The 13,682-nt window shown below is 49.7% G+C and overlaps 1 protein-coding gene across 1 annotated transcript in view; it reads left to right on the top strand.

The window, feature by feature from the left end:
• The first annotated feature begins 5,055 nt into the window (after positions 1 to 5,055).
• The window catches only part of CPNE5 (copine 5), a 114,473-nt gene continuing 105,846 nt past the window's right edge, over positions 5,056 to 13,682 (top strand). Inside the window, exon 1 of the mRNA XM_042780752.1 lies at positions 5,056 to 5,150. Coding sequence (XP_042636686.1) covers positions 5,056 to 5,150 — 95 coding nt within the window. The remainder of the gene's footprint in view (positions 5,151 to 13,682) is intronic.

Raw genomic sequence — 13,682 nt, 5'->3', positions numbered from 1 at the left:
CAAGCATGACATCCTTCTCCAGGGAATGGTCCCTTCTTACAACATGACCAAAATAGGTGAGACGAAGTCTGGCCATTCTTGCTTCCAAGGAGCATTCTGGCTGCACTTCCTCCAGGACAGATCTGTTAGTTCTTTTAGCAGTCCACGGTACTTTAAGCATTCTTCGCCAGCACCACAACTCAAAAGCATCAACTCTTCTTCGGTCTTCCCTATTCATTGTCCAGCTCTCACATGCATACCAGGCGATTGGAAATATCATGGCTTGTGTCAGGCGCACCTTAGTCCTCAAGGAGATATCCTTGCTCCTCAGCACTTGAAACAGTTCCTTCGCAGTTGACTTCCCCAATGCTACACGTCGTCTAATGTCCTGACTGCTGCTTCCGTTGGCATCGATTGTAGAACCAAGCAACATGAATTCCTTGAAACCTCAATCTTCTCTCCATTTATTTTGATGCTGCTCATTGGTCCAGTTGTGAGGATTTTTGTTTTCTTTATGTTGAGATGTAATCCATACTGCAGACTGTATTCTTCAACCTTCATCAGTAGGTGCCTTAAGTCATCCTCACTTTCAGCAAGCAAAGTTGTATCGTCTGCATATCTCAGGTTGTTAATGATTCTTCCTCCAATCCTGATACCACGTTTTTCTTCATATAGTCCAGCTTCTCGGATTATTTGCTCAGCATATAGATTGAATAAGTGTGGAGAAAGAATACAACCCTGATGCACTCCCTTCTTGATTTTAAACCATGTAGTGTCCCCTTGTTCTGTTCGAACGACAGCCTCCCGGTCAAGGTACAGATTCCTCATGAGTACAATCAAGTGCTCAGGGATTCCCATTCTTCTCAATGTTATCCATAATTTGTCATGATCCACACAATCAAATGCCTTTGCATAGTCAATAAAACACAAGTAAACATCTTTCTGGTATTCTTTGCCTTGAGCCAAGATCCATCTGACAACAGCTATGATATCCCTTGTTCCACGTCCTCTTCTGAATCCGGCTTGAACCTCTGGAAGTTCTCTATCAATATACTGCTGCAAACGTTTCTGAATTATCTTCAGTAAGATCTTACTTGCATGTGATATTAATGATATTGTTCTATAATTTCTACATTCTGTGGGATCACCTTTCTTTGGAATGGGCACAAATATGGATCTCTTCCAGTCAGTTGGCCAGGTAGCTATCCTCCAAATCTCTTGGCATAACTGAGTGAGCGCCTCCAATGGGGCATCTGTTTGTTGAAATATCTCAATCGGTATGCCATCAATTCCCAGAGCCTTGTTCTTCGCCAGTTCTTTCATTGCAGCTTTGACTTCTTCCTTCATTACCATTGGTTCTAGATCATATGCCACTTCTTGAAATGGATGGTGGGCTACTTACTTTCTCCATTTACCTCTGTATTCCCTATATGTTGTGGTTATGTGCTGTCAAGTCAGACCCGACTCATAGCGACCACTCCTTGGGTTTCCGAGGCAGTATCACTACGGAAGTAGATTGCCCCATCTTTCTTCCGAGGAGTGGCTGGTGGGTTTGAACCGCCAGCCTTCTGGTTAGCAGTCAAGTGCCTTAGCCACTACGCTACCAGAACTCCCGTATTCCCCACATAGTGCTTCCTTAATCACCCAAATAAACTACTCACATTCAAATCACTGTCTCAGGATCTGCTTCTAGGGGAACTAAAACATCATCCTTCAAGGTCCTGCTCAACTCCTTTCTGCAGTTTCCCTTGACCATCTCTCCCTTGTACTCACTCTGCGGCAGAACTGTTGGTTATTCTTCTGTTCTTGGGGCCCTCGACAGTATGCCACATGTTGCACTGTGGTTTATGCTGTGTGCACGTCATGGAGCCCCACTAGTCCAGGGAATCATTGGGGACAGATGCCATGTGTTTTTTTGTTTCTTTATTGTCTGAGTCTAGTGACAGTACCTAGCACAGAGGAGGTGCCCAATAATCAAAACAAAGCGAAACAAAAAACTACTGTCCAGTCAGTTCCGACTCATGGCTACCCCTCCTTCGGTTTCTGAGGAGGTATCTCTAGGAGAGTAGATTGCCCAATCTTCCTTCCCAGGAGTGGCTGGTGGGTTTGAACCGCCACCCTTCTGGTTAGCAGTCAAATGCCTTAGGCACTACGCCACCAGGTCTCCAGTAATAATAATAGTTATTATTTTTTGCCAAAGAGCTAGCAGTGGGAATAGAACAATAGAGAAAATAGAGAGAAACAGACAAGTGCCTGCATTTTTCTAGAAAGAGACCCTTGGGCTATTATTCCAGATGCTGTCACATTACAAAGTTGTATAGTGGAACTTCAACCTCATGACTCACTTGTTCAACAACCTTGCAATGGTTCCCTATTGTTGCCCTCTAACAATAGGGCTTCATTTGGTTGATGGCATTTAAGACCCTCCATTATCTGATCCCATCCTAAGAGACAGTGAAGCCTCTTGTTTGAGACAGTTCCAGCTGGGTGATCATGGGCAAGTTACTTAGCCTCTCTGGGCACCAGTTTCCTTATTTATTAAATGTGGATAATACTGCTTCCCTCCTGTACTTATTTTGAGAATAAAAAAATCACACATTGTCTTTATGAATATACCAAAAGCCACTGGATTATACAATTCAAAATAGTTTATTTTATGGTATGTGACTGATCTCAATTAAAAAAAAAAAAAGTCTAGCCCGCTGTCTGGCCCAAGATAAACACTTTGATAATAAAACGATCCTGGTGGCACAACAGTTAAGGAGGTGCTTGGCTGCTAACCCAAAAGTTGGTGGTTGGAACTCATGCAGCAGCTGGTGGCTGTGCACGAGAAAGGCATGGGAATCGGGTCCCCTAAAGATTACAGCCTAGAAACCCTATGACATTGTACTACTGTGTCACATGAAGTCGATGAGAGTCAAAAGGGACTCTCAGGTACTTAATACCAACAACAATCATGGTTATCAACCAAGTTTCCCCAGTAGCTTTAGCACCAACCAGGCCAAGCACACAGCAGTTGCTCAGTAAATAGTGGAGGTATGAATGGATAATGTCCTTAACAAATAGTATTGAGTATTGTCCACACAGGCATGTGGAGTGTGTGTGTATCTGTGTGTAGAGATTCAAACCCAATTTTGCACCCCTCAGGAAAGAGGCCAGAATTATTCTCTGTAGAGGGTGAGCCTCAAGACCATGAGAGGGGCCTCCAGACCCAGCCGCACCCCGCTGCTCTGGGTGGGCATCCTCTGCTTGATGGTGTCTGTCCCAGGTGGCAGTACCCAGTATGGCTGCGGGCCAAGAGGAAACGGAAAACACTTGTCCCAGGCGGAGGAATGTGTTTTTATGTTTAACTCTGACTGTATCTGATGTTCTGGGAATTGACTTCAAACAGAATCTTAACGCGCCGTGAAAGCCCCACTGCCAAAGGCAAGGGCTAGAGGGCGCGGCTTTTCCCCGCCCAGCCTCAGGCTCTGGGCCTCCCCATCCCCTCCCCCAGCCCAGAGGCGCGTCTGGCTCCCCGGCGCCAGGCGGTGGGCGCGGAAGGGAAGCTCCTTCTCAGCAAAGCTTAGACTGAGGCTGAGGAGGGGCTGCGGCAGTCTTAGGGAGACACCTTAGCTCTGTGACCCCAGGGCCTGGAGGGCGAAGCTGGGCGGAGTGGGGAGGGGGTCGTGAGGGTCCTGGCTGGGAGGAGAACTGCCTGAGAGGTGCTTCCACCACCCCTCCCCCCAGGGCAGGGCCCAGGGGCGCACACAGCAGGCGCCTACACGGTGCTGGTTGTGTTGAAGCCCCGGGAGCTCCGGCCGCCCTCCCAGTCCTGTGGCTAAACCTTCTAGACCCTGGGACTGGCTCAGCCGTGTGGTCATTACCAGCTGGTAATGGGGAGGGCGCTGACGCGTGTCTTAGGTGGCTGACTCCGCGTGGTCCCGGCCGGCCGGCGTTAGGAGAGGCTGAATGGAGACGCGCCCATGCCTCAACCTTGCCTGAGCCAAAAGGCCCTCACTGGGAAACCGAGGCGGCCCCTCCTGGCACTGGGGTTGCCGCTACAGCTTCCTCAGGAGGAGCTATGGAGTCTGTTTCTAGATTGAGACCCACCCTGTGGTGGGGCGCACACTCAGCTCATATTTTCCCCTCCTAAGCCCCTGGAAGATCGCTTTTGAACATGTCCCTCCCCACCCCTGCCCTGTATAGACTCCTCAAAAAGGCGCCTCTCGGTTCACACATCTCCCTACCTCCCCTGCGAGGAGACCCCTAACAGAAGGTGGGAACCCGCGTAGACGAAGATGCGTGGAGTTGGGACCATCTCTAGATGACACCCCTCACCCCAGGCCCCGGCATCTGGAGCTGCATCCCCACGCCTGCCACGCGCGCGCACACACATACACACACTCAGACTCACGCTCACACAGTCACACTCACACCCGCGCGCAGACCCCGCCCGCGGCCCCGCCCCGGCCCCTGCAGGCGCCCCCTCCAGCGCTCGCGGACCCCGCAAGCAGCTCGCCCCGGGTGATAGGAGGCGGCGGCTTGGGCACCCGGGAGCCGGAGCTCGAGCCGGGGAGGTGGCGCTCGCAGCCGCGTCCCCAGCCCCGCCACCGCCTGCGCTGAGACCCAGCGAGAGGCGGCGCAGCCCGGGCGCTCTAGGCTCCGCACTGCCCGCGCCGGGCCACCTCCGCCTCCCTCGCCCCATCCGGCGCCTCTATCCCTACGCCCCTCGCCCGGTCTCCTGCACTCCCCCTTTCCCTGCTCCCCGCTGCGCGCCCCTCTCTCCGCGCGCCTCTCTCTCTGCCCCTCTCCGCCTCTCCCGGCTGAACCCTAGCCCCCTGGACACCTCGCCCCTCTCTGCTGGGCCCCCAGCCTCCTGGGCTTGCGGCCTGCGCCCCCTCCTCTCTCCGCGGCCCCTGTTCTTTCCGCCCCCCTCCCTCTCACTTCTCACGCCCCCTCTCCGCGCTCGTCTCTCCTCCTTTGGTTGCCCATCCCTGACTACGGAGTTGGGGGAGAGCCCGGGGCTCTAGTGGCTCCGGAGGAGGCGCGAATCGCGCGGGGTTGACTAATTTGGGGGTGGGGGGGCACAGTGTGATGGAGCAGCCCGACGACATGGCGTCGCTGAGCGAGTTCGACTCCTTGGCGGGCAGCATCCCGGCCACCAAGGTGGAGATCACCGTATCCTGCAGGTGAGCCGCCCGCTGGCCGGGTCCCCTCCCTCGGTCCCGCCCCTGGATCCGGAGCCCTTATCCCCAGTCACCCCAACCCTCTGCCTCCGCGAGCTCCTTGCCCACCCGGACGCCCACCTGCAGATCCCTCAACAGCCTTGCCCAACAGCGGGTGGCGACTACGGAGAAGGGAAGCTAGGCTTAGGGTCGCATCCCGGAAAGTTTGCACTCGCGGCTGTTGCGGCGATGAGATAGGGAGACACAGAAACAAGCAAGGGTCCAGGCGTCCGAGTGGAGAGACAGAGGTGGCGAAAGGCTCTTCCAGGGTCTCCCCGCAAGCCTCTGCCTCTGATCAACCCTCCCCAAATCGAGGGGTGATTTGCTCCTGTCCCTTCCAGGCGTGCCCACCCTTTCCCTTTTGTGCTGTCCTGTTCTCTCTCTTTACTCCTTTGCCCCAGCACCCTCCGTCTCCCCTCCCCACCTACCCATCCTCCTAGACCCCAGAATTCTAAAATATTCTTTCACCTCCAACAGCAACAAAATCGACACCTGCAAAATGATCAGATCTACTCACTCATACTGGGGTGTGCATAACTGATAACCTAAAGTGGCTTTAAAAAGAAAAAAAACCAACAACAAAAAACTTGAGTCCAGAAGCTTAAGCCAAAGGAATAAAACCCTGATTGTGGAACTTTAGCGTCCAATAGAGGAAGGGGTGGAGTATATTTATGGGCTATCAATCTCAAATCCTCAGTCACAACAGACAAGCTTTGGGGGGTAAGTGAGGGAAGGCTGCCCCAGGCAGTAGGGAGGTATTGGTGGAGAAGGAAGGATCATTTCCCTAGTGTAGTCACCCTGTGGCTGACCTGGAGTCACTGTGGGAGCCAGGCTGGTGTTGTGAGGGGCATGGATGGTGGCCTAGGCATAGCCCACCTGGAGGTTTCCCCAGGAGATGCCATTTCACCTGCCCCTAATGGCCAGCAGCATTCCCGGAGCCCTGGCTGTGCCCTGTGTTCTGAATCACCCATCCGGTTCTCTTCCAGGCCACTCTCTTTGGTCAGACACTTCATCCACTCTTGTGTCTCCCACATTATCTTTCAAAGTTGTGGCACTGGGGATGTGTGGGTAGATCCAGAGGGGCTGGGCTGGGGCATGAGAGAGAGAGGGACTCAGGAGGGTGAATGTGGCTGGGAGGCGTGAAGTCAGACATAGCTGCCTCCCTGAGCCAGGCTCTTTGGGGGGCTCCGATGACAGCTCGCTCCCACATACCTTCCCCATGGGTCTCACATAAAGAACTGTCAGAATCATCTCCCAACACCATTTGTATCTTGCCATTACTGTTCTGGGAGACTCCTGATGGACCATTAGCTGCAGTCTCACCTCCTCAGCCATCAACAGCTGTCACAGCCTGCCTTCTCTTCTGAGGCTCCCTCCCAGGCTTCAGTCGTGCCTGTTGTCTCATTCCGGTTTGACCCCTTGCTGGATTTGCATTTCCACCCCAGAGATACTGAATCAGAATCCACATTTTAATAAGATCCCCAGGATTATTATAGATCCCCAGGTGGTTCTTATTAAAATGTAGATTCTGATGCAATGTATCTGGGGTGGAAATGCAAATTATCAGCAGGAGGTCGAGCCTGAATGAACCAGTTTGAAGCCCTGCTTCAGATCAGAGTTGTCTCCAGATCCATCCCACTTCTGAACCTCTGAACAGCCCATTTCCCATGGAGATTTCACTCCTTCATCTCTGCCAGTTCGTCCTCCACGTTGAGAAGCCTGCCTTGTGTTCACCTACCTCCAGGCATCCTTCTCACCTATGGGACACACACCCCAAATTACTGTCTTCCATGTCCCCTGAGCCCATGGGATCACTCACAAACTGAGAACTAAACCCCTTAAGACATCTCAGGTACGTAGATTTCATTCCTCCTCCTTCAAGGCAATTGTGTGTTTGAGGATAGGGGTTGCCACCTGACTCAGACCCAGTGAGAGGAGAGGAGACAGAGGATAGATGGCATTGTGGCTTTGAAGTCAGACATCTTGGAATGGAATCTCTGTTCCACCACTTGGGGCACACTTTGAGCCTCAGTTTCCCCCATTTGTCACATTGTATAATGATGAACAACTTGTACTCATTGAGCAGCCTTGTTTACTGAGGTAGCTCACGTGTTTAAAGCACATAGTAGGGGCTCAACAAATACTCTTGGAAAAATTAGGTTGCAGGATTAGAGGATTTTGATGCAGATGGCACATGACTTTGTACTTGCTTGGCACACAGAAGGTGCTAAATTAGTTGGAATTGACTTGATGGCAGTGGGTTTGGTTTTAGTTTATGAGTACCATAAGAAGCCCTGGTGGTGCAGTAGTTAAGTGCTTGGCTGCTAACTTGCTTGGTGGTTTGAATTCACCAGCCACTCTGCAGGAGAAAGGTATGTAGCAGTCTGCTTCTGTAAAGATTTGCAGCCTTGAAAACCCTACGGGACAGTTCTGCTCTGCCCTATAAGGTTGCTATGAGAGTTGGATGTTTTTTTGTTTGTTTTTTGTTTTTTAAGGTGCCCTGGTGGTGCAGTGGTTAAGCTCTCTGCTGCTAATGAAAAGGTTCAAACCCACCGAGGAGCTTTTCTGGAGAAAAACCTGACTCTCTGTTTCCGTAAAGATACAACCAAGGAAGCTTTATGGATTAGCTCTCCTCTGTCATACAGGGTCACTTTGAGTCAGAATATATTTGACACACACACACACACACACACAATGACAACACAACGTGATTATTTTAAAGCAGTAGCCCTTGGCCTCTCCTGTTTGGTCTCTGAAGTGGAGGTGTCCAAAGGAATCAAATTTCTTGACCAACATGTACCTAGGAGCTCTGGTAGCATAGTGCCTAAGGCACTTGACTGCTAACCAGAAGGCTGGAAGTTCAAACCCACCAGCCACTCCTCGGAAGGAAGATTGGGAAATCTACTTCCGTAGTGACACCTTCAGAAACCCAAGGAGGGATTGCTATGAGTCGGTTCTGACTCAACGGCACATAACAACAACAAGATGTACCTAGGGGTGCATCTGAGTTCTTAAGGAATGTGTTTCTGGGGTCAACCCTGGCATCCATTCTCTATCAGGGAACATAATATCCAGAAAGCGAGTGGTGGGGTTTGGGGCACGTTCTTTTGGGAGGAGAAAGGAGTCATTTGGAATAGAGGATGTAAGAAAACTTACCTGGGTAGGCTTGAAATTATGGACCCATTTCTTTGCCTCAACCAGGTCCAACAATCCAGGTTCTAGAAGAGAGAAAGAGAAGGAGGACAACAGGGGGAGGAGAAGGATAGGGTGGAGGGAGAGATGCTTAGAATGCCTTCAGCCTATTCTTCACGTCATGGTCACTGGTTGATGGAGTGAAGTCCCTCCACCTCATCCCATCCTGTTGTCATCGATGGCAGGGTGTCCTGAGAAGAGGACCCTGCCCTAAGCATCTATGTAACACCTGTTGGTGGGCAAGGAACAGTAGGCCAGGCAGAGAGGTGGTAGAATAAGAACTCAAGGGGCTGTAGGATAGGCACCTGGGGTTGATGGGGTTAATATTTGGGGGAGATCATGAGCTGCCCCCTCTGGTTCCCAGAAATGATAGTTTCTAGTTCCTTTCACCCTCTGTTCCTTAGGAAGGTCCCTGCAGCCTTGGGATCCCCCTGCCCTGTGCCTAGGGCAGGGTCCAACCATCTGCCATAACTATCCAGGGGCATTTTTTCTTTTGTGATTTGGGTGAAAGTTCACAGAGCAAATTCACTTTCCATGCAGCAGTTCATACACACATTGTCTCATGTCATTGACTACAATTTACCCCATTGCAACAGCTCCCCTCTCACTTCCTCCCCATAGTTACCTCTTCCCTCTGTCCATCCCTGCATGCATTCCTGCCCCCTGAGCTATCTCCCTGTGCATAAGCAGCCCTTCTTTCTCCCATGATTGTTCTCTCCAAGGAGTGTATCTACTTCAGGTACATGTTCAACTCATATGCCTGTCTTTTGTTTGGCTGGAAGCCACAGATGTGGGTTCAATTCCAGACCTGAAGGGCAACTAGGGACCATAGTCTCATTGGTTCCATCAGGCTCTATCAAACCAACAAACCTGGTCCTCCCCCCTTATTTTTCCCCCAAATGATTTTGAGTTTTTTCCACATTTTTCTCCCTCTCTATCCAGGATCTCCTACATAGATCCCCCTCCAAGTGGTTGATAGTGTTAGCCGGGCACCATCTAGTTCTTCTGGTCTCATAGTCGTATAGGCTGAGGATTGCATGGTACCAGTCGCAAGGACTAATTCTTTCCATGAATATTTGGTTTTCTTCATTCTTCTTTGCTCTGGACAAGGAAAGACCCATCGTTACATGTAGATGGCTGCTTGCAAGCTTTTAAGATCCCAGTCGCTACTCGCCAAAGTAGGAGGTGGAACAATGTTTTGTACAGTATGTTGTGCCAATTGAGCTTGATGTCCTCCTGGGGCACTCTTGACTGAACAAAGCTGCCTGGTATAGGGGCGTGTCTGAGCACTAGCACAGAGCCGCTGTGGAAGCCCAGCCAACATGCCACTAAAGGCAGATGACATTGTGGGATGGACACGTTTGGGCCCTTGCTTCGAATAGGCTATCTCTTAGGCTAATTTATAGTACATCCCCAAGCAGTTATTTTTACCTTCTTTTGTAAAATTGGGGCTGAAGATTAAAAAGCCTTCAGCTGTTTGCCACAATGGTTAAAAACATGAGCTCTGGCTATGTCAGCCTGGATTCAAATCTCGATTCTGACACTGTGACCTTAATTAAGCTACTTAACCTGTCTGTGTCTGTTTCCTCAACTAGAAAGGAAGCATGATAACCCTTACCACATACATTTATGAGGATTAAATGAGTTAACCCATGATTAGTAATTGACATTGTCTGTTATTGAAAAGAGTCCCTAGGTGGTAAAAATTGTTAAAGCACTTGGCTGCTAACTGAAAGATTTGTAGTTTGAATCCACCCAGAGGTCCCTTGGAAGAAAGGCCTGGCGATCTACTTCTGAAAAAATCAGCCATTGAAAACCCGATGGAGCACAGTTGTACTGTGATACACATGGAGTTGCCATGAGTTGGAATTGACTCAACAGCAACTGGTTTGGGTTATTTGACAGTTTGTAAGTAAATAAAGATCTGTCTTTATAGCTGGGTTTGTGAGGGTCTTGGATATCTGATCCATTTAGAGGTTCTTAAGGGTTGTTTTAGGAGCTCTGGTAGCGTAGTGCCTAAGGCACTTGACTGCTAACCAGAAGGCTGGCGGTTCAAACCCACCAGTCACTCCTCAGAAGGAAGATGGGGCAATCTACTTCCGTAGTGATACTGCCTCAGAAACCCAAGGAGGGGTCGTTATGAGTCTGGTCCGACTCGATGGCACATAACAACAACAACAACAAAGGGTTGTTTTTGGGAGTGGGTAGGGCAGATGAAGAGCCAGATACCAGCAGACACTGTGGAAGGAAAAAAAAAACTCACTGCCCTTGAGTCGGATCCGACTCATAGTGACCCCTCCTTGGTTAGCAGTCAGATGCCTTAGGCACTATGCACTATGCCACCAGAGCTCCTACTGTGGAGACTCTCCCTTTAGGGCCAAAAGCCCCTCCTTCTTTGCATTGTCTATTTTAGACCTTTCCTAACTTTGTTAGTGGGACTGCAGACCTAATGAAAATATACCTGTTCAGTGTCCCATGCCCCAAGCACCTCACTATTTTTCAAGTTTGTACCACCCGGAGCATCTGTGTTAGTTAAAGCGATTCGCTTTTTTTTTTTTTTTCCCTGCAACAGGAAACCTTTGCTCTTGGGTAGGGACCTGCTACAGAAGCAGTGCCCTGGTTTAAGAGCACAATTCTACATGGTGGGGCTCCTGAGACCCAGGAGGAGGAGTCCGGAGACAGGCTGGTCTCTTGGCTCTTGGCCTTGCTGGAATCTCTGTCAAGTGGCTCCTCTCTCCCTACCAGTTGGGTTGGGGCTAGTGGGGCAGCTGTTGCCTTTGCCCTGGAGATGTTGTTTTCTGCTGTCTGTTCAGGTTGGCATTTTGCTGCCCAGGGGCCCGAGAGGCAGCACAGCTCAGGAACTGTGCCCTGGGCCTCTCAGAGAGGGTGTGAGGCAGCTCTGAGTGCTTTCATCTGACATGCAGGAGGAGGGTGACATTGGAGAAGGAGGGGCCTGGGGACAGTGTGGCAGCTGTCAAAGCCGACACTAGAAGAAAGAGGTTCATTCATCCATTAAATATGCCAAGGCACTCACAGTTTAGTGGAGCTTGGGGAGTAATAACAGCAGCATTTATTGAGTGCTTACTACATGCTAGGTAGTTTATAGTCGTATTACTCTGAATTGTATGAAATTGCCTAGACGCAACTGTTTTGGGCCTAAAGTAGCAATTTTATATGGTTCAACCTAAGATTATTGTACTACTTTTCAATTGCTGCATAATAAATGATCACAAACCTAGAAGCTTAAAATAATACCCACTTATTGTCTCACAGCTGCTGTAGGTCAGTAGTCCAGGCACAGTGTAAGCAGCCCAGCGTCTCACCAGGTGGAAATCAAGGTGTCAGCTGGGGCTGCAGTCTCTCATCTGAGCTGAGGCTCGGGGTCCTCTGTTAGGCTCATTCAGGTGGTTGGCACAATTCCATTCCTTGAGGTCATTTGACTAAGGTTCCCATTTTCTTGCTGATTGTTGGCTAGGAGTTGTGCTCAGCACCTATAGAGACTGTACTCTGTTTGGTCTTAGCCATGTGGCCCTCACACAACATGGCAGCCTACTTCTTCAAAGCCTGAAGGAAAATCTCTACCCAGTCTGTTACAACAGAGTTTTATTTTACATAGTGTAATCACAGGAATGAATATCCAATCACCTTTGCCATATAATGTAACTTAATCAAGGAAGTGACCACACTCAGGGGGCAGCGGTGGTTCTGTGGTAAAACTCTTGCTTTCTATGCAGTGCCCTGGTTTAGTTCCTGGCCAGTGCCCCTCATGCATAGCCGCTACCCATCTGTCAGTGGAGGCTTGTGTGTTGCTATGATGCTAAACAGGTTCCAGCAGAGCTTCCAGACTAAGACAGACTTGAAAGAAAGGCTGGGTGATCTACTTCTGAAACTCAGCCAATGAAGAAACTGCTGGTCACAGTGTGATCCACAGTCAATCATGGGGATGGCCCAGGACTGGACAGTATTTCCTTCTGTTGTGCATGGGGTTACCATGAGTCAGGGGCTGACTGAATGACAGGTAATCAGCCCATAGTTGTTGTTAGGAGGCCATCAGTCAGCTCCAACTCATAGTGACCCCATGTACAATAGAACGAAACACTGTCTGGTCCTGTGCCAGCCTCATAATCCTTGCTATACCTGAGCCCATCTTTGAAATCACTGTGTCAATCCATCTCATTGAGGGGCTTCGCCTTTCGAGCCTCCACTTTACCAAGCAGGCTATTCTTCTACAGGGAATGGGGAATGGAATTACATAGGGCCTGGTAGCATAGTGAGTAAGGCATTTGGCTGCAGCAGTTCAAACCCACCAGCTGCTGTGCAAGAGGAAGGTGAGACAATCCACTTCTGTAAAGATTTACAAACTTGGAAACACAATGGGGGTCTCTATGAGTCAGAACTGGATGAGAGTGGGTTTAGTTTTTTTTGTTTGTATCCCAGGAGGCAGAAATCTTGGGGATCATCTTAGAATTCTGCCTAGCAGTTATCTTTTTAACTTTACAACAATCCTATGAGGTAGGTAGTAGTATTTTCCCTTTTTGCTGATTAGGAAGTCAGAGCTAAGGAAGGTTAAGGGATCTGGCCACAGTTACACAGCTAGTATGTTTTATAGGGGGGTGTCTAAATGCAGTTTTTTCAGACTTCAAACCTTGAGGACTTCAGAAGGTCTAGGGTTGGGTATAAACCATGGCAACCATGGCCAAGAGGTAGGTGCTCTGTTTTCATGGATGGGAGAGGCCATCCCTGCTCAAGGAAGCTTGTGGCTCTGAGAGGTTAACCTGAGACTAGAGAAATCTCAGGGGAGCAGAGACTAGAGTGAGAGTATCAAGGTGGCAGCCAGGCTTCCATGGCATCCAGACCATCTGGTGGGAGCTTACTAGCCTTCCTCTGGCCCCTGCCTGCAGTCCTCCCTGCCCAGATCCATGGTCATTGCTAGAGATGACCTAGCATTGGAAAGGGGATAAAGAGGAGGTAGGGGAATAATGCTGTCTGGAAAGCTCTGGGGCACAGAGGAGAGGGGCTCAGTTAGGAATGTTTTGGCTACAGTTATCAGATAATTAGATTGATAGTGGCTTAAACCCAAAAGACATTTATTTTTCTCAGATCACAGTGAGTCAGGAGGTGGTAATGTCAGGGGTAGTTTGTCAGCTTACTTTGCCATGAAGGAACTAGCCATCTTTCCACAATTCCTTCTTCCAAACAATGGGCCTCATTGTCACAAGATGGCTGTCTTTGCTCCAGGCATCACAACCATAATCAAATACAGTAAGCCGGAGGTCTTTTCTTTGAAAGATTTTTTTTTTTTTT

The sequence above is a fragment of the Orycteropus afer genome, unplaced genomic scaffold, assembly GCF_000298275.1.
Source record: "Orycteropus afer afer isolate SDZICR_OR568_19922 unplaced genomic scaffold, OryAfe1.0 scaffold00059, whole genome shotgun sequence".
NCBI lineage: Eukaryota > Metazoa > Chordata > Mammalia > Tubulidentata > Orycteropodidae > Orycteropus > Orycteropus afer.
This window is presented reverse-complemented; position numbering and strand designations above follow the sequence as displayed.